General features: G+C 37.6%; 1 protein-coding gene across 2 annotated transcripts in view; it reads right to left on the bottom strand.

Annotated features, from left to right (window-relative positions):
* LOC126259946 (uncharacterized) overlaps positions 1–25,215 on the bottom strand; it is a 90,551-nt gene that overhangs the window by 23,599 nt on the left and 41,737 nt on the right. Inside the window, exons 1-4 of one of the 2 annotated variants that reach the window (XM_049957048.1) lie at positions 17,704–17,843; positions 17,335–17,394; positions 12,959–13,263; positions 1,905–1,990 (exon numbers count right to left, since the gene is read on the bottom strand). In XM_049957048.1, coding sequence (XP_049813005.1) covers positions 1,923–1,990; positions 12,959–13,263; positions 17,335–17,394; positions 17,704–17,756 — 486 coding nt within the window. In that variant the 5' untranslated portion in view covers positions 17,757–17,843 and the 3' untranslated portion in view covers positions 1,905–1,922. Of the gene's footprint in view, positions 1–1,904; positions 1,991–12,958; positions 13,264–17,334; positions 17,395–17,703; positions 17,844–25,215 lie in introns of those variants that run through there. The other variant, XM_049957049.1, reaches the window with a different exon arrangement.

Here is a 25,215-nt window from a genome sequence, read left to right on the forward strand (position 1 = left end):
TAGCAGTGGGTAGAGAAATTCAAATGATGAGTGAATTAAAATGAAATAAGGATGTCATACAAACATAATTAATAGAAAAATAGGTTAATATGGTACAAAATCTTCAAAACATTTATGTATTCACGAACAAATGTGGACAGAGAAAACTGATTTTTAAAAAACTTTGCATCAGGAAGAAACTGAAATCATCATGATACGCAAGATGTTCAAAAGAAATCACACAAGTATGAAGTTAAAATTGCCAATGGACAAAATAGCTGCCAAGCCTAAATCAAATATCTCGTGCACAATTATCAATGTAAACAATGTAAAAATTAAGTATATAGTAGACAAGGTAATCAAAAATATTGCCCACCAAATCATTTCCCCCTTTTTGATATAAAATAGAGTCCAATAGCAGGTAAATAAGGTATTTTCTTACAAGATCATAATTAAAGGTATTCTTACATCTTCTGAATTAACTGAGTCTTTGTAATTAATCTCATGCCTGAATATATGTATGATGAAGATGTGTTAGAATATCTATTCCAGACCATCATAGATAATCACTTCATGTAATTATCACAAGGTTTTGTGGAGTAACTATGAAGAGACCCAAGAAACTAATTCTTTAGAACATTGTTGAATGAAAATAAGCACAATATTTCATTGTACAAATTTGTTTGTGGCTTGGCATGAGACGAAATGCAATAGTGACAGCTTAAGTATTTAATATGCTGCACTGTGTGTGAGTGTGGCGTAGTTCCAGTTCTCATCATTTATGTACAACTAACATTTTGAAGGTGCTACCTCGATTATTAAATCTTGTCTGAACATATTGTGTAGTTTTGTGCAAATAACTTAATTATTTCAATTTGCAGCCTTGATTTTTCTGTTGATGTTCTTCACTTTACTGTCTACTGCATTTAATAAATTTCCATTAAAAATACCAACTACTTGTGAATTATCAATCATGATCCTTGCATTTAATCACTGGTCATTATATTTTCCTCTGTGACATCATGTTGCATCCTAATTCTTGTTTTACAAACGATGATGTAAATTTAACTTTATTGTCCAAATGACTAATTCTGACTTAGTGTGTGTGCCTCTGAAAATTTTAGGAAGTTTTTGTATAAACTGATTGAGCTTTTTAGTATGTAGCTAAAGCAATATGATGTATCATGTTATAACAACAATGCAGTTTTACTGATGACATCTTTGGCATTGGCAGTAAACATAAGCAGTGACATGTCCTTTGGAAAGGAATTTGAAATTGTTGTTTCAACAAAAATTTAATCTAGTTTTCTGTGGGTGGACTCGGGTTTTAGCATGAGTAATTGCTTTTGTGTTATGGTTACATGTATCTCTGCTATTTCATTTTCTTCTTCTTTTTAAGGAGGGTAAGTCATTTTGAATAGCAAGCCACACCTAATGGTGGCCGCTGCATTGAGCACACAGTTTATGGTAACACAGAACTGGCAACATTGGTTATCTCTTAGCTTCAGAAACCTTGGTGTGCTAAATGTGTGCATGGCCAAAACTGGGGCTGTGTTTACTGAAGTTCTTGCTATTTACTATGCGGTATTATGGGAAGGGAGGTGCTATAAAGTACAATTAAACATTTTGTAAATTTGAAATTGAAATTGTAAATGTGTGGTGTATGCAGTGGGCCAGGCTGCTTCATCATACAATTTGCTACAGAGAAATTTTACACAATACAGTACAGTCCCTGAAGAGAAACTCAACTTTCACTATTGACTACTATATTGTTACTTCACTAAGGTTTTTAGTGATTAAAAATAAAACACTAGCTTCAGGAATCTCATGCTTAGTACTGATTCAGTGTTAGACAGCTGAGATGTCAAGGGTTGTGCATGTACTGTCCTGAAAAACTCTTCCAAAGACAACATTGAGTGACTTACCAGTGCCTGCCAAGAAAGCTAATGCAGCAAATTCGGCAACGGAGATGGCAGAACGGAGCGCGGAGAACAGCGCTCACCACCCGCATCTGCAACATGTGGCTGTATAAAGACAGGGTATGAACAGAATGGCGCTACAGCAGTCTTTAATGTTTTCAGGAGACTCGAGGAAAAGGCAAATGTAATTTTGTAAGAGGGAAACTCTTATACTTGTGTTCAGTAATATAATTGTTGCAACAAAAACTCTGAGCAACTGAAAGAGTGACGATCACGACATTCAGCCATGTGGTAGAAGAGACCAGACCAGAAGTGGCTGACTGCAGCTACTGCCCTGCTGCTTCACCCAGCACATTGTGAAAATGAATGAGAACAAAGTCCAACTTTCAACTGCCAGCAGACAGTGTGCTAAGGTCATATGTAAGATATTCATTTTGTACAAATATGAGTAGTTCAGGGTATAGTGTTTCAAAATATTAATTGAAACACCACCATCTTTTCCTGTCTTAGTGAAGTCAGGTGAGGAAGAATCAATTACTTGAATGTACACTGATAAGTATTTATCTATGTATTAAGGAAATATGTTTTGTTTGTTACAGTCAAGTGCACAAGTTTGTGACAGTGTGGTCCAGTGGTTATTTATGGATGTAGCCTGCAGCAGTGAATGTTATTACTAGGAGTCAGCCAATGGCCACTACTCAGGAAAAGGCCATGACTGCACTGTCAAGAACCTTGAAGCACATAATAATACTGAAATGAAACTATTTTGCAAATAAAATATTTTCATTTCTGTATCATTTCTTGAGGAGTTCACATGAAATATGTGCTAAGTCAATATGTTGTTATGGAGTTACTGCCCATCTCTATTAAGATATTTACTGAAATAAATCTTCAGCAGAAAAAAGTAATCAGTGAATGGAAATATTTTGAATCTGGAATTTTTATTAATCCACTAATTCCTCAGAAAGTATTTCAACATTAAAACAAGTAAACTGAATTCATGTGTCCATGAAAAAGAAAAGCAATGCTTAAATTACATTAATATCCCTGCAAGAAATATAAAAAAAATTAGTTGAACATGTAATATTTATGGCAAAGACTGTAATTGACTTTACAGATTTCTGGCATGATTTTGTTTAGCTAAAATGAGCATTTGAAATCATGAATTTTGAAATTACCCAAGTCAAACAGTTCATTTCTGAATGGTAACATGAATTGGCTACAAGATAAAAGTTAACAGAAATATAATATTCCTGTTTTACTAAACATCAAGGAAAAAAGAGTAAGATATAATTATGTTTATGGTGTTGCTACTGGGGACATGATCCTGCATATAAATTAAGCCATATCCATTCTGATATAGAGAAAATTTACAACAGAATTTAGCAGCAACACTACAAGGTGATAAACAACCCCTTGTCATACTAACATTGCCTAACAGTACAAAGAAACGACATTAATATGAAGAGGAAAAGATAAGTGACATACCAGTTGTGCAATGATCTGGAATTGCATCAAGATTAATATTTAATTATTTTTGGATGTCATATGAAAGTTTCAAGAAATTGCATCAACTAATCAAAGGGAGCATTGAGAAGTTCACCATGAATTGGGGGAAACCAATAAAGAAGAGGGAAAAACTTGGCATTTGTTTGGATTAAGTTTCAAACTTTATGGTCTTCTTGTGCCTCACTTAGGAGTAACATAAATTATTATATTTCATCGAAATTTCAAATGCATGGTGTTCTGCAGGTTCCATATATCTGCTAAATATTTTTAAAACAACACTTCTAAGTTGCATACAAATTATTTATTATTTGAGTGGTGTTCAGGACTAGCATTTAATGAGGAAACTGATTCCCAGGAGACCTTAGTGTTCTATTAATGTGCCAATGGTATGGCCAGGGTGGGTGTTATACCAGCTGGTCATGGGAGCAATATCAATGTATGCTGTGGAGTACCACATTGTGTCGATACAGGACAAATTTGTCTTGTACTGAAACTAGCATGAAGTGTTGATTTTAGCTTGTGATTTTCACAAATTTTAATGCTTTTATATGGTTATATTTTCCCACTTTTCTTCCTGACGAAAGTAACACTTACAGTTGGTAGGTGTTATACATGATACCAGACTGGATGTGGATAGTGCTAGTGTAAGTTTCTTCATGATGAGCTAGTCCACAAAAATTCTGATCAAATAATATATAATGTACATGCAGATTAAAGGTATTGTTTTAAAAATGTCATAGCTATTATTTTCTATTTTGCCTTGCTGCATTGGTAACACCAGTTCCCGTAAGATCACTGAAGTTAAACGCTGTCGGGCTTGGCTAGCACTTGGATGTGTGACCATTCTGATCTTCCAAGTGCTGTTGGCAAGCAGTGTGTGCTCATCCCTTGTGAGGCCACTTGATTGAGTAGCAGCAGCTCTGGTCACAAAAACTGATAACAGCTGGGAGAGCGCTGTGGTGATCACATGCCCTCCATACCCACATGCAGTGATGCCTATCAGCTGAAGATGACACGGTGGTTGGATGGCCCATTGGGCCTTCTGAGGCCCGTTCAGTAAGTTCAATTATACAACTGTCCTTAACAATGATGTAACAGTGGTAGCACATTAAAATTTCTTACCAGGCACACTAATGGCTATGGATTTTTCACCTTGTTTGTGATAAGTTAAATGTCAGTATTCACATATACTACATCACTGTGTTAGTTTTATGACCAATTGGTTGGCATTAAAAATAGTACATCAGAGTCTTGAAAAAACCTATAGATGCTTCAATATCAAGCAGCACAACTGGGATATGGTAGTCAGGTTTCAGGATCTGAGCACATTTTCTATGAGGGCCATTTACACTCAGGTGAAAAAAGCCCTGCGATATCTCCTAGTATCATGTCGGACCTCCTTTTGTCCAGCATAGTACAGCAACTCGATGTGGCATGGACTCAACAAGCCGTTGGAAGTCCTCAGCAAACATACTGAGCCGTGCTGTCTCTATAGCCATCCATAACTGTGAAAGTATTGCTGGTGCAGAATTTTTTGCATGAGCTGACTTCTCGATTATGTCCCATAAATGTCCTGAGTCCATGAACAAACTAATTTCCTGGTTGTACAATAATAGACTATTACTAAATAAAAGCAAAACTGCATGTATGCTATTCAGTACCTCCAAAAATCACCCTTCCTCTATCACATATTAATAAGTGATGCAGTATTAGAATAAGTCAAGGAAATATAAAATTTATTGAGAAATAGACAGATAATAAGTCAATAATTTACAATGGAATATTCACAGAGAAAAGCTGGTCAAAAGACTGAGCAGTGTCTGCCTCACTTTTCAAATTCCTTAGTCAGTCCTTTGATGTTGCAACACAAAAGACAGTTTATTTTTCATTACAACATTCAACTATCTATTATCACATCACAATCTGGAGGTCACTATGTAGGAAAAACAGTGTGATGCAAAAGAGGCTCACAAAGGTAATGAAACAAGTGTTTCCTCAAACACCCACTAAGCCAATGTTCAGGGAATTAAAAATATCATCTGCGCCCTGTATTTCTATATAAGAGACAGTGACATTTGTTAACAATATCCTCCATTTGTTTCGGACCAACATGTCTACTCACAATGATAATACACGTTCCACTCATCTTACAAGCCAAAGAGTGACCAGAAATATAGTTCGGGTAATAAATATAGGCAGTATATTCTGTAATAAATTACCTCTATCATTTCAAGAAAACAGTAACACACTTACAAATGAAGTTAAGAGCATTATACTACACACTTTTTTATTCAAGGCCAGTTTTGCTGCCAGTTTGTGACTGAAGAGTGTTCTTTGTTAATACCAAATGAAGGATTTATGTTCTTCTCTCATTAGACCCTTTTCTTCTTCTTTTTGGCTGAGGAATTAATCGACAAAAGTTAGTAAAACTATTTCTGTTGCATGTTGTATATCACTTTGTTTGCATACAAAAGCTCACATCTGGTCATATTGCTGATGGATTACATTGTTCGCATGTTTTCCACTTTTTAAGTTGGCATAATTAATGCTGAGCAAATATGTGCTGAAAGCTACTTGTACGGAATAGTTGGTGTAAAATATAACCCAAACCTAGCATTTGTCTAGGAGCATGTGATGAACTTCAAAACATATACCCTAAAATTGGACAATAGACTATTAAAGCTAATTGTATAAAGCAGATGATCCTAGATTAGCACAAATTAATGAACTGGTATCAATCTGAACTTGGAAAGCAGTGTTGTATGAACGTTAATCTCAGATTATTATGTTGCAAACTATGATCAAATTTGAGTAGCAATATTTTGTTGGTCAAGTCAAGTTCAGTTGCAGTAATCAGTACACAAGCTAGTAGCACTACAAATGAACGGAATTGTTTTGGCAAAAATATAAATTCAAAAGAAGGAAACAATAAATAAGTTGTTCTTAATACTCCCATTCAGTGTTCAGTTTATTCACCATTGACCACTTACAGCGGAATAGGTCTGAATATTAAATACACAATTAACAATAACTTTACAGTAAAGTTTTTACAATTTAATTCCTTTTCTTTTAGGAATATTCTTATATACTACTGTCAATGATTATTTCAAAATATTCTGTTATCTAATAAAATGGGTGTTTGAGTAACCAGTCACAAATCTTATGTTTGAAAATATTACTGGTCAGTGACCGAGCAGATGCTGAAAGTTTATTGAAGAGTTTGCAGTCTTTGTGAGTCGGTGTCTTGGTATGTCAAAGTCCAGTGTGCCTCTGGTGTTGTGGGGATGTATGTTCTCTCTGGTCTCGAACTCATTTAAGTTGCTTTTGACATAAAGCAGTGCTGTATAGATGTATGGATTCACAACAGCTGATATCATGTGCTTGGGCTTAACTTTGCTCATTATTCTGATTACTTTTTCTTGAATTTTCAAAATTTCAGTGACAAAGCATAACAATATGCCATAGGAAATGTGTGATTGAAATAGGCCAAAATATACCACCTTTAGATACTCATCAGTGACTACATCTGTCAGTCTCCAGATGAGATAACACAATCTTACTATTCTCTTGCAGATATGGCTAATGTGTTCCTCCCAGTTTAATTTTGAATCAATGTGGAATCCTAACAATTTTACTGATTTGCTTTCAACAGCTGTCGTTAAACCCAAAATTAGTTCTTGTGTTTTATCAGGATTACATAGGATTTCATTAGAAGAAAACCAATTCACTACTAGTTCTAGTTTTTCCTGTGTTCCTTAATGCAGTTCTGTTGTGTCATGGTGTGTATTGAGCAATGTTGTGTCATCTGCATAACACACAATTGAATTTGCTCCTACATGGTAAGGTAAGTCATTAATTGCAATGATGAACAAGAAAGGACCTAGGACCAAGCCCTGAGGCACTCCAGTCTGAACTTCCTTCAGTGAGGAGCAACTATTTTTAATTGATACAAACTGTCTCCTGTTACTTAAGTATGATTCAATTACATCTAAAGATGGTTTGTGTATGCCATAAAATTTCAGTTTTGCAAGTAGGGTGTTAGATGGTATGCAGACGAAGGCTTTGCTAAGATCACAAAGTACAACTGATACTAGATCCTTATTTTCGAATGCAGTTAACACCTGGTTAACAACTTCAGTGACAGCAGTAGTGGTATTTTTACCATGTTGATATGCAAACTGTCTGTTGGCGAGGAGACCATGCTTTTCAAAATAGTTATTTGGTTGACTGTACATTAGATATTCAAAAACTTTAGAGAAAATTGGGACAATAGAAACTGGTTGATAGTTTTGGGGCAGATGCTTATCTCCCTTTTTAAAGACTGGTATCACTTTAGCAGTTTTGAGCGCATCTGGGAAAACTCCAGATTCTAAACACATATTAAAAATGAAAGAAAGAGGTTGACAGATAAGGTGTATTATTTTTTTCCATTACATAGTTAGAAAACCAATAACAGTCCATACCTTTGGAGTTGGTGAACCTTGCCACAGCTTTTACATTATCCTCTGGGGTGACAACATTCCAGTGGAAAGTATACCTTCTATGGGGCACAGCACCAAGATGATCTAGTGCACAAGTGCCATTTTGCTTGATTTTGTTTTTCAGCTCACTCACTGAGGTTAGGAAGTAATTATTTACTTCTTCTGGGACCAGCATTGCATCTTGTGTATGGGTTTGTGAATTATATTGGTTGATGATATCCCATGCTGCTTTACATTTGTTTGGAGCACTTTCAATGTAATGTTCACGTCCCTGTTTTTTGGCCAAGGACAGTTTGTCTTTGTAGATTTTTTTACATTCTAGATAAGCTCTATAAGAAGTATTATCTAGCTCAGGTCCTTGTTTACAAGATTTTTTATATATTCTGTACAGTCTGAGCATCTCCTCCCTAGTGAGAGCTAGCTCATCTGTATACCATTTTAGCTGTTTGTTTTTCTGTTTATGCTTAGGGCTACTTTTGATTAATGGTGAGCAGGAGGACCATAACTCTGTGAGAAGTTGTTAAACACCATTTCACCAGCACCCTTCTCAGGTTGTGTGTTGTACACAAATTCCCAGTTAATATCAGATAATCTGTCAATAAATAAATTAATATATTCATCTTTCTGTCCTCTTACCCATGTGGCATCAGACTTGATTCTGACTGATTTGTCTAATTTAGACAACTGATCACAGCAGAATGTTAAAATCAATGGTTCATGATCAGCTAGGGCTCCACTGGCAAGTCTGACAGCATACATATCTCTAGAAAAATTTACTGAAATATTATCTAAGCACGCATTATCCCGTGTTGGTGTGTAATTTGTACATTGTAAATTTAGTGATCTTAAGATATTAAAAAAATGTTCTAGTAACAAGTTCACCACTGTTGGCCATTTCAGTGTTGAAATCACCACAGATAATTAGTTTTATTTTAGATTTTAGTATTCTCCTCATAAGCAGCACAAATCTTTCGAAAAATGTATTTACATCTCCTCCTGGTGATCTATATAAGCTAACAATTACAGTATTCTCTGCGTTTCGTCTTATACAGCTAAATTCTCCATCTAGTTCTGCACAGTAAGAGCCAACATCTATTTTGGTAAACATTATACTATCTTTAACAACATATTGCTAATGTTTGAATTTTTCTTTTTTTTCTCTTCTTTTTGCTCTATGAGTGAGGCTAAGAAGAATATCAACAATGGAGTAATGAATACAGATAAAAACTGCTCCCATAATATTTCATGGTGATGACTCATAATTACTGTGAAAAAGTTTAAAAGCATTTCATAGGCACTTAGTGACCAAGTGAAGTGTAGAAATTCAAACTATTTTTAGTTGAGTATATGGATTTTGACAGTAGCCAGTAATGTATATGCATTAATGTATAGAAATGATAACTCAATAAGCAATTTTATGTTTGTTAACAAAGTCAAAAATGAAGTTTCTGTCAGTGGCTCATTTATATGCTGGACTCTGGTTCCTGAAGGTCTGTGATTCAATTGCAGGCTGGCCATGATCTTTTTCCCCCCATGTGGCACTTATCACTTCTTTTGCATCTGGCAGTGTTTGTCAGTGTGCCAAATTCTGAGCTGCACCATGGTTCGGAGTCCACATTAAACTGTAAACCCCCTATATCTAGATGGGTAAGTCTGTTCAGTTATAAATGCATATCTTTGTCACTCTTTGTGCCAACAGCTTCCTTACTGTTGAAGACTAATGGCTTTAAAATCTTTGAACTATTGAACTTGTGTTCACACAGACAGTTGCCTAAATCCATAGTCAACAATATGTAATGTGTATGTTTTCACCATGTCCAGCAAATTTGTGGAAGACTTACGTGATTCCATGGTTGCCTACAGTTTGTGTTCACAGTCAAAATGGCTGCGCCACATAATGGCCAACAGCAGGTGGCAGTGAATTATCAGCAGCCAAATGAGTATTCTCTAAGATACTGGCTACAAAGATAAATGTGACAAAACTAAGTTTTGAAGCCACATTGCCTGAATATACCATTAGCATCCTGAGCATACCTGTATTTATTGCATAGCACTCTGTGTTCGTGAGCCTTAAGCACAGAGAATTATATTGTTTCTTTTAATTTACTTTACAGATATCTGACTATTTCAGTCTTTTTCTGGCATAGATAAGCTGTTTCTACTTCATTTCATCCCTCTTTACAACAAGGAACTTTTGTCAGAACATCCACTGTGATATACTTTGTTGATGTACGGTAAGTGGAATATCTGTGACTTGACCACAGACTTTAGTGTGTTCTTAGCTTCGATGTAAAACAGACATGTACCTTATATTGTGTATATATTTGTATAATAAAGCATTATTATCATTCCATAGTGTGTCACACCTCACACCTTCAATAATAAATACTGTGAACCTACAATACATGATAATGCCAGTTATCAAAGAGTGATAATCACATCACTGGCTAATTCAGTTATACTACCAACCATGTCTTACACTAATTTATTACATCAACATTGAACCTCATTCAGTTGATGCAATATAGTGAATTTTTGAACTGGGTTCATTTTCTGAATAACATCAAAAGTGATCCCCAGTTAATGACATTGAAGGAACAGGCCATTAATAGCCTGGGATTAAATGAAAACAGTCCCTCATGTCCCCAGAATCTGAACTGGCAGGTGCATCAAGATACACACAAACTATCCTGAGAAAGGATAATCAGAAAGTTTCCAAAACCAGCTTTAAATCATGACTCTTGGAATACACTACTACCTCTCACATATCACTCACACAGGAATCACGAGGGCAATACTGGACCAACTAAAGCATGCACCTGAATGGAACGAGAAGAAGCCTTAACAACTGGTACAATGGCAAGTACCCTCTGCCATGCATATCAAAGGAGTTTCCAGACTACAGATGTAGACATAGATAAAAACATATAAAGTAGATCTACTGTATAAAATGGCTGTCTTTCAGTATCTACTCCAGTCACTGCTATGTAAAATTACATGCAGGCTAACAAAGTTCTAGGCTGTGCACAGAAAAAGTGTATACTATTTTGATTATAAAGTAGTGCTGATTGGAGGTAGGGTGTTCAGGAAAATGGAGACAGATGTGGGCGAGGTAGCTAAGTATACTACCTCCAATTTGTGTTTTTTTGTTGTGTGATGGAGGAGGAAAAGTCGAGTGTGTCCATGCGCTTGACTGTTGGAGCTGGTCTATTCAGCAGCTCAGTAAGAGGATGTATGGAGACATAGGAGAGATGAGTTTGATGATTCTATTTAGGCACTGCTCAGTGAAGGTTCTTATTTGTCTTCATTGTAGGACAGTGACTAAACCCTTGCCAATATAAAAGAACCAGCATAATTGATCACAAACAATATGTAAGGCAAACAAACCTAAATTGTGTAGCAATAGCAAAGACCACAGTAATTTCAATCGTCTTTGTCAAACTAATACCAGCATAAACTGTACATTCAGTTTGGGAGTTTAGAACCAGTTCCAGAATGTGAATTCTACAATGAATAAAAAGTGTAAGTTCTAGATTCCAGGAGGGCAAGATCCCTCCTTTCCCTCCTCTCTCTGTCTCTCCCCTCCCTGTGGATGCCTGTGGACCGGACTGAGCTAAATACGTTTCGTAAGACCTACCTCTCCCTAGTAAGGAGACATTTGTTCCCTTTTTTCAGTTACTAGATGGAGCCACTCTTGTAACAAATGCTGAGTTAGGTACCAAGCGACACAAGTGGCCACTTGCAGAGGCAAGCTGAGAGGGATGCGAAGCTGAGTAGCGCACCAGGGGACCCAAGTAAAAGATCTGTATACAGTGTGTATCACAATTAGTAGTGAAAACTAGCAGAGGTGAAAAAGTATCAACAAAAAGGGGGGAAAGAGGGGATCAGATGAAAAGTCACTTGTGAGGAAAAATGTTCTCATGTCAGCCCTGCATATTGTAATTAGTAATGAAAATTAACAAAGGTGAACATATAAGAGGTGGAGGGGCAGCACTAAATCATATTTCATTAGTGTGGGAAAATGTTATTAAACTGGCCGTGCTTGACATGCCAAGTTAACCAATGCAATGAAATTGTAAAACGTACATTCCACAATTGATATTTGATCTGTTACGGCTTTGCACTGATTGACAATAAAATAGTGAAAAAGGAATTGAATTGTTATTGCTAGCAATGCAACTTTTGACTGCCTTATCCATGTTTTAATACTGCAGCCTGGTCCTATTTGAACTTGCTCAATGTCTTCAAGGCTTGGTATCAATCTATAATTTTTACCCTGTATACTTTTTTCCATTACCAAATTGACTATCCCTTGCTGCATCAAGATATGATCAGCACCTCTCAATTATGATTTGATCTACACATCTGGTCTCCAGCATTATGTTGTAGCACAACATTTCCAACACTTTTGTTCTCTTCTGTCTAATCTGTAAACTGTTTATTGTGCAGTTCCTTAGATACCCTCAGGATGCTTAACTGATAAAATCAGAAAATACAAATGTAGCAAACTATGTAGGCAGAAGGGATACATGTGTCTAAAAAATGAGACTGGCATCATACAAAAAGGGACTACTGAACTGTGTACTTTTTGCTATATTGTAAGCATGTGTTAATGCCAATAAAGGGGCTAAGTAAGCAACAGTGAAGATTAAGGAAGATGGGGAGAGGTCAGGTGGGGGAGTAGACAAAGTTGCATTTTTCCCTGGGAGACGAGGAACAGGGAGGGGGGAGGGGGAGGAGTTCTTATTATTTAGCACATACCAAAATACTCAACTGTTCAAGTGATATCAGTTGCCCAAAACCCTATTTCGATCCTTAAACTGTATCTGAAATATGATGGGTGTTCTGACTTCATTTTGATCCTTAAATCAAATCTGAAATATGATGGGTGTTCTGACTTCTCACTCTACTTCTATATTTCCACATAATTTAAGGATGTTTCAAGGCCAGAGAACACTGGTCTTCTGGTGTCAAAGTGTGGAAATGCTGGCTGTGCAAAATATAAGAAACTACCATCTGAATTAAACGCAAGCTGTGTGAACAGTGAAATGGTTTGAAACATGGGCTTACCGACAGGCAGTGGGGGCTCAGGCTGCAGGGAGCGGCGGCAGGGCTGTCGCACAAGGTCGGGCTGCTTTCCGCTATCATCGTCAGCACCTGCATCCTGCTCAGCCATGACGTGCAGTGCTGTGACGCAGATGGCAGCACCTGCCAACATGGTGGCCACCAGCAGCTCGGCCGTCGCCTCCACTGTGACACGCAGCATCGCCATGGCACCAGGGCTGTGCGTCATGCGCCGCAGTGCCAACAGTGGCAGTAGTGCCAACCATAGCACAGCATCACCCACAGCAACCGGGTCTCGAGCACTCTTGGCACTGTACTCACAACAATACACTCGTGTTGCAAGGAATTTTATAATAATAAGTCTAGCACTCTGCACTGGCATGATCCCAGCAAATCTCTACACTATGGTGACCAAATGTCCTTTATTTGATGGGATCATCCCTTATTTAGTTGAAGTGTCCTGTTGTCCTGACAAAATCTGTGAGGGACATATATCATCCTATTTTTCATTAACTGTTGTGTTTATTTTGAAATAACATGTTTTAACTAGTGTGTAGCACAACCAAATGGAGACTAAGGAAAAAGAATAAGGAAAATACACTTTCTGATGAAACCGAACTGAATGGGCATGGTTTTTGCAGTTCCTCAATTGATACTATGTAATGCTTTCACATGATGAGCACTTCATCATTTCTCCTTTCTTTGCGATTTGCCCATTGCTTCAGATCCCCACATGTAGGTTTACTCTGATAGTGTCACAGATTACATTACTTGATGTGATATATTGCAAAATTTTCACAGAAATGCCAAAAAGAAAGTTGTGTTTACTTGCAAAATTAAAAACCGAATTTCCATTCTTAAATTAGAACAGTGAAGTGAAAAATTTGCATGTTGTGTAAAAACACTTTTTCAACCAACCGTGAGGTTGGTCTGATGTTGTGCAATACATTTTTTGAAGAAACACAAGCTAGCTGTTTCAAGTAAAACCTTATCAGAAAGTTTTAGTTACTAAACGTGAGAATGGCTCGATTATGAATGATGAACAAAAGTGTCTTCGTGCTGAGGAATGTTTAGTAGCTTTCCACACAGTGAAACGTTACTGTTCCCTCAGTTCAAGGAACTGCACTGCTGCAGTCACCAGCAATCAATCATTTGAGATGAAATTCACCTACTCCAAAACAAAGTGAGCATTTATAATAGTATATGTGTTGGCTCCATATGCATTGCATCAAGTTTGTGAGGAGGTGAAAGATGAGAAGTACATTTCAGTGATTTTGATCACTTTTAACCACAAAAGTGTAAAACTGATACCAGTTCTTGTTAGATATTTTGTACCAAGTAAGGGGATTCAAGTAACAGTAACTGATTTCCAGAATACTTGACGGCTAATGTTGTAACAAACCTTACCATGGAAGTTCTTAATAAATTCCATCTGAATGATGAAATGGTTGTATTTTGTGGTAACAACTGCAATCACAAACTTTGGAGCTCCAGAAAGAAATGGACAAAACAATATTTTTACTGAACTTAAACCTTTGCTGAAAAGTAACATTCATGGTGTAGGTTATGCAGCACACACAGTGTGTAATGCAGTACAGTGATAAACCACTGTAAAGAAAATTTTCAGTATTTTCTCATTAACACTACATATGTATTGGCTGTTAACAGAATTATCAGTATTTACGAGGGAGTAAAATCTTACTTTTCCTGTCAAGAAGAATGTCCTACTATTTTAAACTCATTCTTTAGTGAACCTCAATCATTGTTTTTATTCAGAGCCAATTCAAAATGCTTTCCTCAACAATGAAAACTATTGAAACAGCAGATATATCAGTAAATGAAGTTCTGGAGATGTTAACTATGTTGATAAGGAATGTGAAGATCAGGAAGGAGGAAAATGTTAAAAATATGAAAATTCAGTCTCCAATAAGAACAGTGCAAGAAGGTGGCTTACTGAAAGATTCTGATTTGATTTCTTGGATGTTTCAGGTTAATTTTATGACATTAACTGACTATATTGAAATATAGGCTAACCAATCTCATGTGCTGAAACCATTTAGCTGGGTTTAGCTCAAATATCTTTTTCTATTCAAGTTCAGAAAAGTCTTAAAAATTCGGCAGATTTTGATGAAAAACTTCTGAAAGAAATACATGAAGACGAACTTTTTGAGGAATCAAATCATGTTAAAATGTATCTGAAATGAAAAACCAGATTTAAAAACAACAATGTAGGAAAAGATAGATTGTTACTTACCATAAAGAAGACACATTAAGATGCAGACAGGCACATTTAAAAGACACTTATATAAAGCATTCAGCCACAACCTTAATCAGCAAAAGAGAAACACACTGCATTCATATCCACAAACGAGAAAACCTCGTGCACATATGACTGCAAACTCTGCAGCTTGGGCCAGAATGCAACTATCACATGGGATGCAAGCAGAAGTTTGCAGGAGTCAGGGAACGAGAAGGGACAGTAGTGTATGGGTGGGGGTAGAGATTAACTCTGTCTGACAGTGTGTGCTGGGACTAGAATGCCAACAGGCTTTGAGGCAGGGAGGCAGGGAGGCAGGGAAGTGGGGAAAAATTTCATTTCCATTCCACAAGTATTTATAAAATTTCATATCACTTGGTCCAAGGCAAATGACTTTGTTAATTCACATGTTAGTGTGTAATTTACATGATCTGTAAACTGTATGTGTGTGACTAGGCCTGGAACTGTTAAGCGAGCATAGATATGAACAGATGGCACTCTCTTCAGTGTGGGAATGGTTTCAGCAGTGTTTCACAGCCCCTGAAATAAATCTTACCACTTCCTAAGTGTGAATGCATACCTCTACGCTACACTATGTACACTGAGTGCTTGGATCTGGAATTCTTTTCTAGGAAGCAAAAGCACATAATTTGAACACATTTTAAACTAAAGAGGGTCATAAGCAGGCTGAACAAAAATAGCAATTGTCCTCATTGTAAAGATCTGTTCAAAACACTTGGGATTTTAAATACACCATATGAATGCCTTTATCAGTCAACCAGTTAATGCACATATAAAATAACCTTGATACTTAAACAAACAGCTCTGTCTATAATCACAGAACAAGATCTAGACTGACATTACTTTTACCAAGAAGGTACAAATATAGAAAAAATAGCTTTTTCTGTAAAGGAATAAAATTACACAAGAATTGCCTATGAAGATTAAAATATTACTAAAAAATAGTTATTTAAAATGTGCTAATTACCTATTAAGTAATACAGGTTTGCAGAAAAATTTAGCAGAAATATTTAGTAATAAAACATCTGTTACATCACATCACACTTGTGCAATATAAACCTCACACCTAACCTCTGCTATGGATAATACTAAGATCTTATTCACTTTGTGGGAATTTCACCCACTATGGAAGGAAACTGCATCAGTTTTTTCAAGCAAGCAATTGGGAAGTGGTGGTACACGAAATAGAAACCAAACATAATCTTGGAGCTAATGTAAACTGATAGCATGTGTGTAGTGTCAGCAGTGGTTGGTACTGAGCAATGAGTAAACTGCGAACTGCTAGGTATTTGCATTATGGAACAATCTCTGTACAAGACTGTACAGACAAGAGAGTTTCGTACACTGCAGATAAACTGAACATGGTTGCACTGTTTTAAACAGAGTGAGCTTGTATTCAGGAGAATGGAAGCATTTACCCCCATCCAGACATTCTGGTCTAGGTTTTCTTTGGTTTCCCTAAATTTCTTCTGGCAAATATCAGGATATTTCCTGCTATATGGCCATGTCCGACTACAAGTCCTCTGTCTGTGAAGATAGACTTGTAAGTATGTAAATGTCTGTATACATGAATTATGGTTTTTTAGCTTTAGCATGTCAGTTGCCATGAGGGCACAGGCTGTCACGGCACAGTCTCAAGCCTCATGCCGCGGCATGAGCTGAAGTCAGACATCCACCACTCTGTGACCAGCATTAAATGAGCCATGCGAATGTCGAGTGTTTGTAAAAGTGATTCATGGATGAATATTACTACTACTACTACTACTGCTGCTGCTGTTGTTAGTACTGCTAGCCATTTGCCACTGCACATGAACATCTTCTATCCATGCACTGATATAATGACAATATTGTGTCCACTGATATTGAGGAGGTATAGTGGTATGAGAATAATGACTGATAATTGCATAGCACTGACCTTTCCAGTCGCATAAGAGAAGGAGCTGTTGGGCCTATGCTGATGCCATCTGTATGAAACATTAATTATTTACTGCTGGTTCATTACTCTAGAATAATTTGAGTTTGGATTCATTAAAACCATCATTTTTCAGTGCTGCAATTGTTAAAGTTTTTGTGTATTGCTAGGACATGTTGCCTGGATACTCACAATTTCTTTATGGACTGCACCACTGGGGCAACGGCGTTCTTCATCCTTGCCCAGCGCAAACTGTAACATCAATGTAATGGTCCATCAAGGTGGTCCTCAGGGTACACTACAATAACTGCACTAATTTTGTATCCTTACAACTATCACATTGAACCTACTGATAAATCACAAACTTTTTTCAGTGTTGACATTTCAATGATCAAAAAATCTGGGAATCATTGAGCAAACTAAATTACTGAATAAGTAATTCATTGCATGATAATTAAATAGCAGTTAATAGCAAAAAACATGGTAATAAATTTCAAATGTGTTCAGAATTAAGGATCTTAAATACTTTCACAATCAATCATCAGCATAAAACAGCAGTACCAGGTTATTCCCATAGAAGATACGTAGGTCTGAACAGCTCTCCCATAAATCATATCCACTAAGAAATTGGATGAGACATTCAAAACAGCATTTTGATGCTTGCTCTTTTTTTTTAACGATACAGACTTTTCAGTGATTTATACTCGCCTCTTTTAATATTATCAAAGTTCCCTGGTTGATACACATACATTTTCTCTTTAAAAAAAAAAAAAACTGAGTAATGTTGGCCTTACATCAAATTGCCTTACACACCAATAATTTTGAACGCCTTATACATCAATAGTGTTGAATACCTACATCGAACAGAGCTCTCATTGTGTCAAATCTTGCTACATGTCTCAACATAGTTATTTAACGTTGTACAGCCTTTTCCCATCAATCAAGCTTCATATCAAGCCTCTACACTATCTGTATTCAATTTTGTGGCAAAACCATAGATTTTCAATTATCTTTCTGTTTTAACTTTGTAAGCTAGCTGCCACGTTTTATTTTTCTTCAGAGAATTCACTTCTTCTTCCACAGCTTTCTTCTATCCTTCAGAATTTTCTGACTGCATTGCTTCGTTATAACTCCTTGATGTCTCACAAAGAAGACTTATTCTCGGTTTATGGGATGAACCTGCACAGTAACACGAAGGTTTCTTCAGATTTTGTCATTCAAGTAAATTGTGGCTTCCTTTGTCTTCATTTCTTTCTTCCAAGTTGCACTCAACTTGTATCTCAGCATCATGCCAATGGCTGCTAAAGTGAGCGTCATTTACGACGGCGGCCGAGTTTAGGTTTGTTCTGCGCATATGACGTCACAAAACACAGTCAGCCAATGAACAGAGAACGACGTTGCCAGAGCTCGACTGCAGTGCAGAGCACGCACGAGTGTCTTCAGTTTTAGAAACGTTCAGTCATAAATAAAGTAATTGAACAAAAGCAATGTCTCGATAGCAGACTTTCTATAAAAGAAAGTTTGGAAAAGGCATTCTTTATAACAACTGCTTCATATTCTATTAATTAATTAAACCAAACAAGCAATAAGCCTCCTAATTCAGGCGATAGCAAGGACATTCATTCTCACTAACCGCTTTTTCGCAATAAAGAACAGCAGTAATTGTTTATTTCCCATTGTACTTCGACGAAACGTAAGTGAATCATAGTCATACCAACAGTATTTGTAGGTATTTTGCGTGATTCTGTAAAGATCTCCAGGAACGCTGTTGAATGATGAGCAGCATTAGTGTAATAGTTATAGTCTTTGGCTGCTACACAAAAGGTTCAGAGTTCAAATCTTGTTCGATGGATGATGTTTTCTTTATTTAAAAACAATATCGAAGTGTCTTACTTCATGAATTTTATTCGTTTGAATGTAATTTTTTGAAATTTCTAGTGGCAACTAAAATTGACCATACGGAAAGTATACGCAGTTAACTTTTACCTCTGCAAGCTCTTCTAAATTTCGTGCAATGGTTTACTACATTTAATGCTGCACAATAACTGTGTTGAACATCGAAACAAAATTAAGTCATCTATGGGGGGAAGGTATCAGTCAAGAAGATGTCTAAAAATCAAATTTTTGGGCCAAATAGTTTTTGTGAAATCGAATGATAAGTGTGCCAAAGCAGTCTGAACACCATGTGTCTGCACAGGCGAGCAGTGCAGTGATGACAAAATCGCGCACAGCGTGGAATGCGGGGAGCACGTCTCTGAAGCAGCGAGAGGGTTAATGCGGCCGTGTTGGTTTTACTTCATAAATTGCGCGCTCCCCCCTAACGTAAGTTGATACTATGGCCCTGCTTCTCTTGGCGCGTGAAACTGGCAATGCAGCAGTCTCCCGCGTCTGGGCGAGCATGCGCGAACCGCCAAGATTAAAGAATTGATCTATAACCCTTTCATGACTCATCACTTATAATTATGTCTTGGTTCATCTTTGGCAAGATGGCGGCGAGTGTAAAAGAAATTCGTGTAAATTGGAAGGACGAGATCTCGAAGCTAAACGAACGAATATCCAGTTTACAAATTATAATCAGTGCTCTAAAGCTGGACATAAAGAAACTTCATGCGGAAAAATGTGAATCGCTGAAGAAGCAAGAAGACGCGACCTCTGCAAACAAGCGGCAAACAATGACGGGAGAAAACTGCACTCAGAAATTACAATCCCAAAATAGCAGGGAAACTTCAGTAAGTGAAACTTTGATGCATAAAAACTGCACTCAGAAAGTACAATCTCAAAGCAGCACTGAAACTTCAATGTGTATACACAGTGAAACTTTAATGCATAAAAACTGTCAAACTAGAACGTATAACGACCTTGTGGGAGTATTCACTACTGAAGATTCAATGAACACGACAGCCGAAGTCGAGAAGTTACGAAATGAACCACAAAAAGTAAACAAACCGTTGCTCGATGAACTTCTGACTACTAACATTGTAAAATACGGAAAAATGTGTGTGTTAGGCGCAGTGCTAACGGAAAAATACTATTACAGGGCAAACGGTTTCGTGACGCCTGGTGCTCCATTAAGTGAACTGAAAAATCTTCCAAAATTACGTGAAGTAATTAATTTGTGTAAGGATAACTTTGTTGTATTGCTGGGAGGATCAAATATATATAGAAATTAGTCATTCAAAGCTAGCACAGAATTGAAAAAATGCTTCAATAATTTATCTCACACGAATGTACTCGTTGTAAATATCCCGCATCATCACGATTTACCGAGGTGGTCGTGTGTAAATAGTTAAACAAGAGTTTCAGTGAAATATGTACTCACTTCGTAAATGCAGACGTTATTGACATAAACTGTTTGGAGCGAAGGCTCCATACAGTTCATGGTCTTCATTTGAATGCATTAGGAAAGGAGGTACTTTTTTACTCGTATTTCGCGGTGCAATGAAGTACCCTGGACAAGTGGAAATCGATCGCAAGTAACAAAGCGTTCTTTTCATGCAGCGAACAATATAGCCATCAATAAATGTCAAATCACGAAATGGTTTAGAACCAATAGGCCAGAAAGTAACATTCAAGGTGGGAAAAAAACTCAAATTACGAAATGATTCAAGCCATAAAGAAATGAAGCACAAATTTTGCAAGTTCCAAAAATACTGGAAGACAAACAAGCTGCTGTACGTGTGTCTTCCAGAACAAGGAAACCTCCAGAGAGGAACAGTGATTTTTTATGGCTGGCACCAGGGAAATCACTTCAGCACCATCCAGATCCAGTGACATCAAGAATGTAACTATGGATGTAAGTACACAATATCAAAGTGACGAAGAAATGTACAAGCTAAGTGAGCAAGCTGATGGGCTGCTACAGAAGTATCCAGGCCTACCCGTTTGTGAGGATGGCTCATTAATAAATATTAGGTCTTTAAAAAATAAAATTGATGATCTTAGTAGTAACTATATAATGCATTGTAATGTAAATGGTTTAAGTGCTGAATACTCATGTGACAGAAGCTCTAAGTTAGATGAGCTACAATTTTTTTATCTGAATTTCTAAATGTTAAAGTAATTTGTTTAAATGAACACTGGCTTAGTAGTGATACCATAAAAATCTTAAATAAAATTGAAAACTTCATGGTAGCTACCAGCTTTTGTATGATAAATAAGTCATGAGGAGGTTCATGCATACTCATTCATTCTGATTTAGATTACCATATAAGATGTGACTTCAATTATTTTAATGAAGAGTGTATTTTTGAGGGTTGCTGTGTTGAGTTAAAGGACTTAAATGTTGTTATAATATCAATTTATAGAATCCCAGGGAAGGTGGAACTGAGCATTTCCTATGTAAATTTCAGAGTTTGTTAGAATACCTCAGTAAAGAAAAGAGGGAAAAAATGTAGTTGCTGCTGATTTCAATATCAATGTGTTGAATGAAACATGTGAGGTATCAAAATTTACGGACTTAATAAAAAAATATGGCTTCAAATAAAATTTTTCTGAATCTACAAGAGAAAATGCTCATTCAGCTACATGCATTGACAATATTTTAACGAATTACATATTTGAAGATGAATATAAATTTTGTCTAGATCTAGGAATTTCTGATCATTCAGCATTATTCATTTAGCTAGCCAGAGCAGGTAGAGAATTCCCATGTAAAAAAGCTTATGTAAAAAGGATCTTCAACCAAGTAACTTTGACTCTGTTCCATGGTAAGCTGAAGGAGACAGAATGGCACTTTGATAAAAATATTTCATGCACAGCAAATTTTGAAGTATTTCTAAGGCATTTTCTAAATGTTTTCAATGACATATTTCCACAAAAAACTTATTTTAATAAAATGACAAAATTAAAATGGATCACTAAAGGTATAAAAATCTCCACTGTTAAAAAAAAGGCAGCTACATAAGGAACTAAGACATAATAAAAAAATTGAATTTATTGAATATGTTAAACGATACAAAAGTACATTTAAGAAAGTTGTCAAAGCAGCAAGGCAAATGACAAATAATAAATTAATCTTAAAACATGAGAATAAATCAAAGGGAGTGTGGTCAGTTGTAAAACACGAATTAGGTATGAAAGCCTCTAGACATGGAATTAGTACAATTAAGCTTGAAGATGAGATCATTGTAAATCCAGCTCGAATTTCAGAATGCTTCAATGGGTTCTTCATTAATGTGGTGAAACCAGAGGTTAATGTTGCAGATTATGAGAACAATGTATGTCCCTTTGGACTAAATCATAATTCTGAATGCCTCACAAAACTCAAAACAGTTTTAACAATAGATATAGAAAATTATATTAAAACTAAGAAACAAAAATTCTGCAGGTTGGGATGGAATACCAGCAAAAGTCGTTAAATTTGTGTGTAAAATAATAGGATACCCACTATCTAAAATAATAAACCAATCCTTTGAACAAGGAAGCTTCCCAGAGGTGCTGAAGTATGAAGGAGTAACACAGTTACTCAAAAAAGGGTAAAGAGAGGATAGGTGGCATTATCGTCCCATCTCCCTCCTTCCAGTCCTATCAAAAATCTTTGAAAATGATGCTACTATGCAGATTCGAAATTTTATGGAGAAATATGATATTATTACGGAAAACCGATTTGGTTTCCAGCATGGCAAAACTACTATTGATGCTGTGGTGTCACCGCTAGACACCACACTTGCTAGGTGGTAACTTAAATCGGCCGCGGTCCTGTAGTACATGTCGGACCCGCGTGTCGCCACTGTGTAATCGCAATCCTAGCGCCACCACATGGCAGGTCACAAGACACGGAATAGACCTCGCCCCAGTTGTACGGACGACATTGCTTGCGACCAGAAGTACGACGCCTTCCTCTCATTTGCCGAGAGACAGATAGAATAGCCTTCAGCTTAGTCCATAGCTACTACCTAGCAAGGCGCCAATTGTATCAGTGCTAATAGCGTACTAATACTCAAGAGAGATGTATTCCAACAAGAGAATAAAAGTTAAGTAACATCTACGTACTTTTCTTCTAATTCATTAATAAGTCTCATGTTCCAGAACTTCAAGCCCGTCTGCGTTAGTTTAGCGTGCACCTAGCTACCTCATTGTGTCTAGGCTGTATGGTCTAGACACAACATTATTTGGCGACGAGTAAAAGAGTTTGTATTAATTCGTTTGTGTCATGGCTTCGCCACATTCTCCAGATGTACTGTCCGAATTTTTTCGCTTGCAGAATCAGCAGACGCAGGCGTTATTGGAAGCCCTTGGACAGCTCGTCCAGGGTCAACGTGCGCTACAAACCGATGCGGCAGCAGCCGCTTCTTCGCTACCGCTGCCACAAAACGCTGTTGCACCTCCCTTTCGGCCATACGTGGCGGCCGATGAGACCTGGCAAGAGTGGTCTCGCCAGTTCAACTTTCACCTAGCAGCATACAGAATTCAAGGTAAAGAGCGGCAGCCGTTTTTGCTTTCTTGTGTCGGTGTGTCTACCTACCGTGTGATAGTGAAATTGTTTCCCCGACGCGACGTAGCAACTCTGTCCTACGACGAAATTTTGTCTGCTTTAGATGCCTATTTTAAAGAAACAGTAAATGTAGTTGCAAAACGGTATACGTTCTTTCGTACAAAACGTACGGCCGGTCAGACTAATAGGGAGTGGGTAGCAACTTTGCAAGGACTTACTAGGGAGTGTGCCTTTGAATGTGACTGTGGCCTCCCTTATTCAGATACTATGGTGCGTGATGCAATAGCACAGAACGTTTCTGATGTTCGCATACGGGAACAGATTTTGAAACTCGTCAATCCCTCCCTTCAACAAGTGATAGACATATTGGATAGGCAAGACACACTTGACTTTGCTCAGGCATCGTTTGAAACTTCGCCAGCCGTGTGTCACATTAACCGGCCCGCCGAGCCCGCTGCACGGGACGCTAGGCGGCCCTCGCGCCCGTCCGCACAGCAGCGGCAGCCTACCTTGCAAACACGTGCGCCGCGAAAGCAAGCAACTGCAGTGAAATCATGCCCGCGGTGTGCAACGAGACATTCGCGTGAAAATTGCCCGTCACGCCAAGCTCTTTGCTTTTACTGTCAAAAGAAAGGACATGTACAAAGTGTTTGCCAGAAAAAGCTTAGATCAGACAATCACAATCATTCCAGGCCTTTTGCTTCGCGCCGGAATCAAACACAGGACAATCAGGCTCGTGGACCTTCGCCCATGGACATTCATGTAGTTCATTCCCACCCGTCCAGTGACACTTTAGCTAACAGTGACTGTGTTCGTCCCACCAAACGTGTGCGTCGACGTCGCCGCAAATCCCGTAAAGTCGCAAGTGCTGCTGTACCAGTGTCTGTTCAAATTGCACGTGACAGTCGCTCTTGTCGTCAGCAGGACAATAAACTTTTTGTGGACTTGGACTTTGCAGGCAAAGTGATACCATTCCAGCTCGATACCGGAGCTGCAGTATCATTGATTAATCACGACACGTACAAACAACTGGGCAAACCGCCATTGCGTGCCGCAAATGTTAAGTTAACTAGTTACTCAGGACAGCAGATCCCTGTGTTAGGACAGTGCAGCCTTATTGCAACATACAAGGGACAAACAAAACTTGTATCATTTTACGTTCTTCGTTCTTCTGGTGCAGTGAACTTGTTTGGCTTAGATTTGTTTCAATTGTTTAATTTGTCTATAGTAAATCAGGTCCTATCAGTGAATCAGACTGTGCCTTCCGCCAGTGTTTCTAGTCTTTGTGAAGAATTTGCAGACATTTTTGCACCGGGCCTTGGTTGCGCTAAGGACTATGCTGCACATTTGGAATTGAAAGCCAACGCGCAACCGAAATTTTTCAGAGCGCGCAATGTTCCCCACGCATTGCGTGATGAGGTCGCAAGAACATTGCATGATTTAGAATCCCAAGGTGTACTTGAACGTGTGCAGGCTTCTCTCTGGGCCTCACCCTTAGTAATTTTGCCAAAACCGTCCGGGAAATTGAGACTTTGTGTGGACTTCAAGGCAACTGTGAATCCACAACTTGTGACTGCTACTTTTCCTTTGCCCCGCCCGGAAGATCTTTTCGACAAACTGTGCCCGGGAAAATTTTTTTC

The sequence above is a fragment of the Schistocerca nitens genome, chromosome 5 (assembly GCF_023898315.1).
Source record: "Schistocerca nitens isolate TAMUIC-IGC-003100 chromosome 5, iqSchNite1.1, whole genome shotgun sequence".
In the NCBI taxonomy this organism is placed as follows: Eukaryota; Metazoa; Arthropoda; class Insecta; order Orthoptera; family Acrididae; genus Schistocerca; species Schistocerca nitens.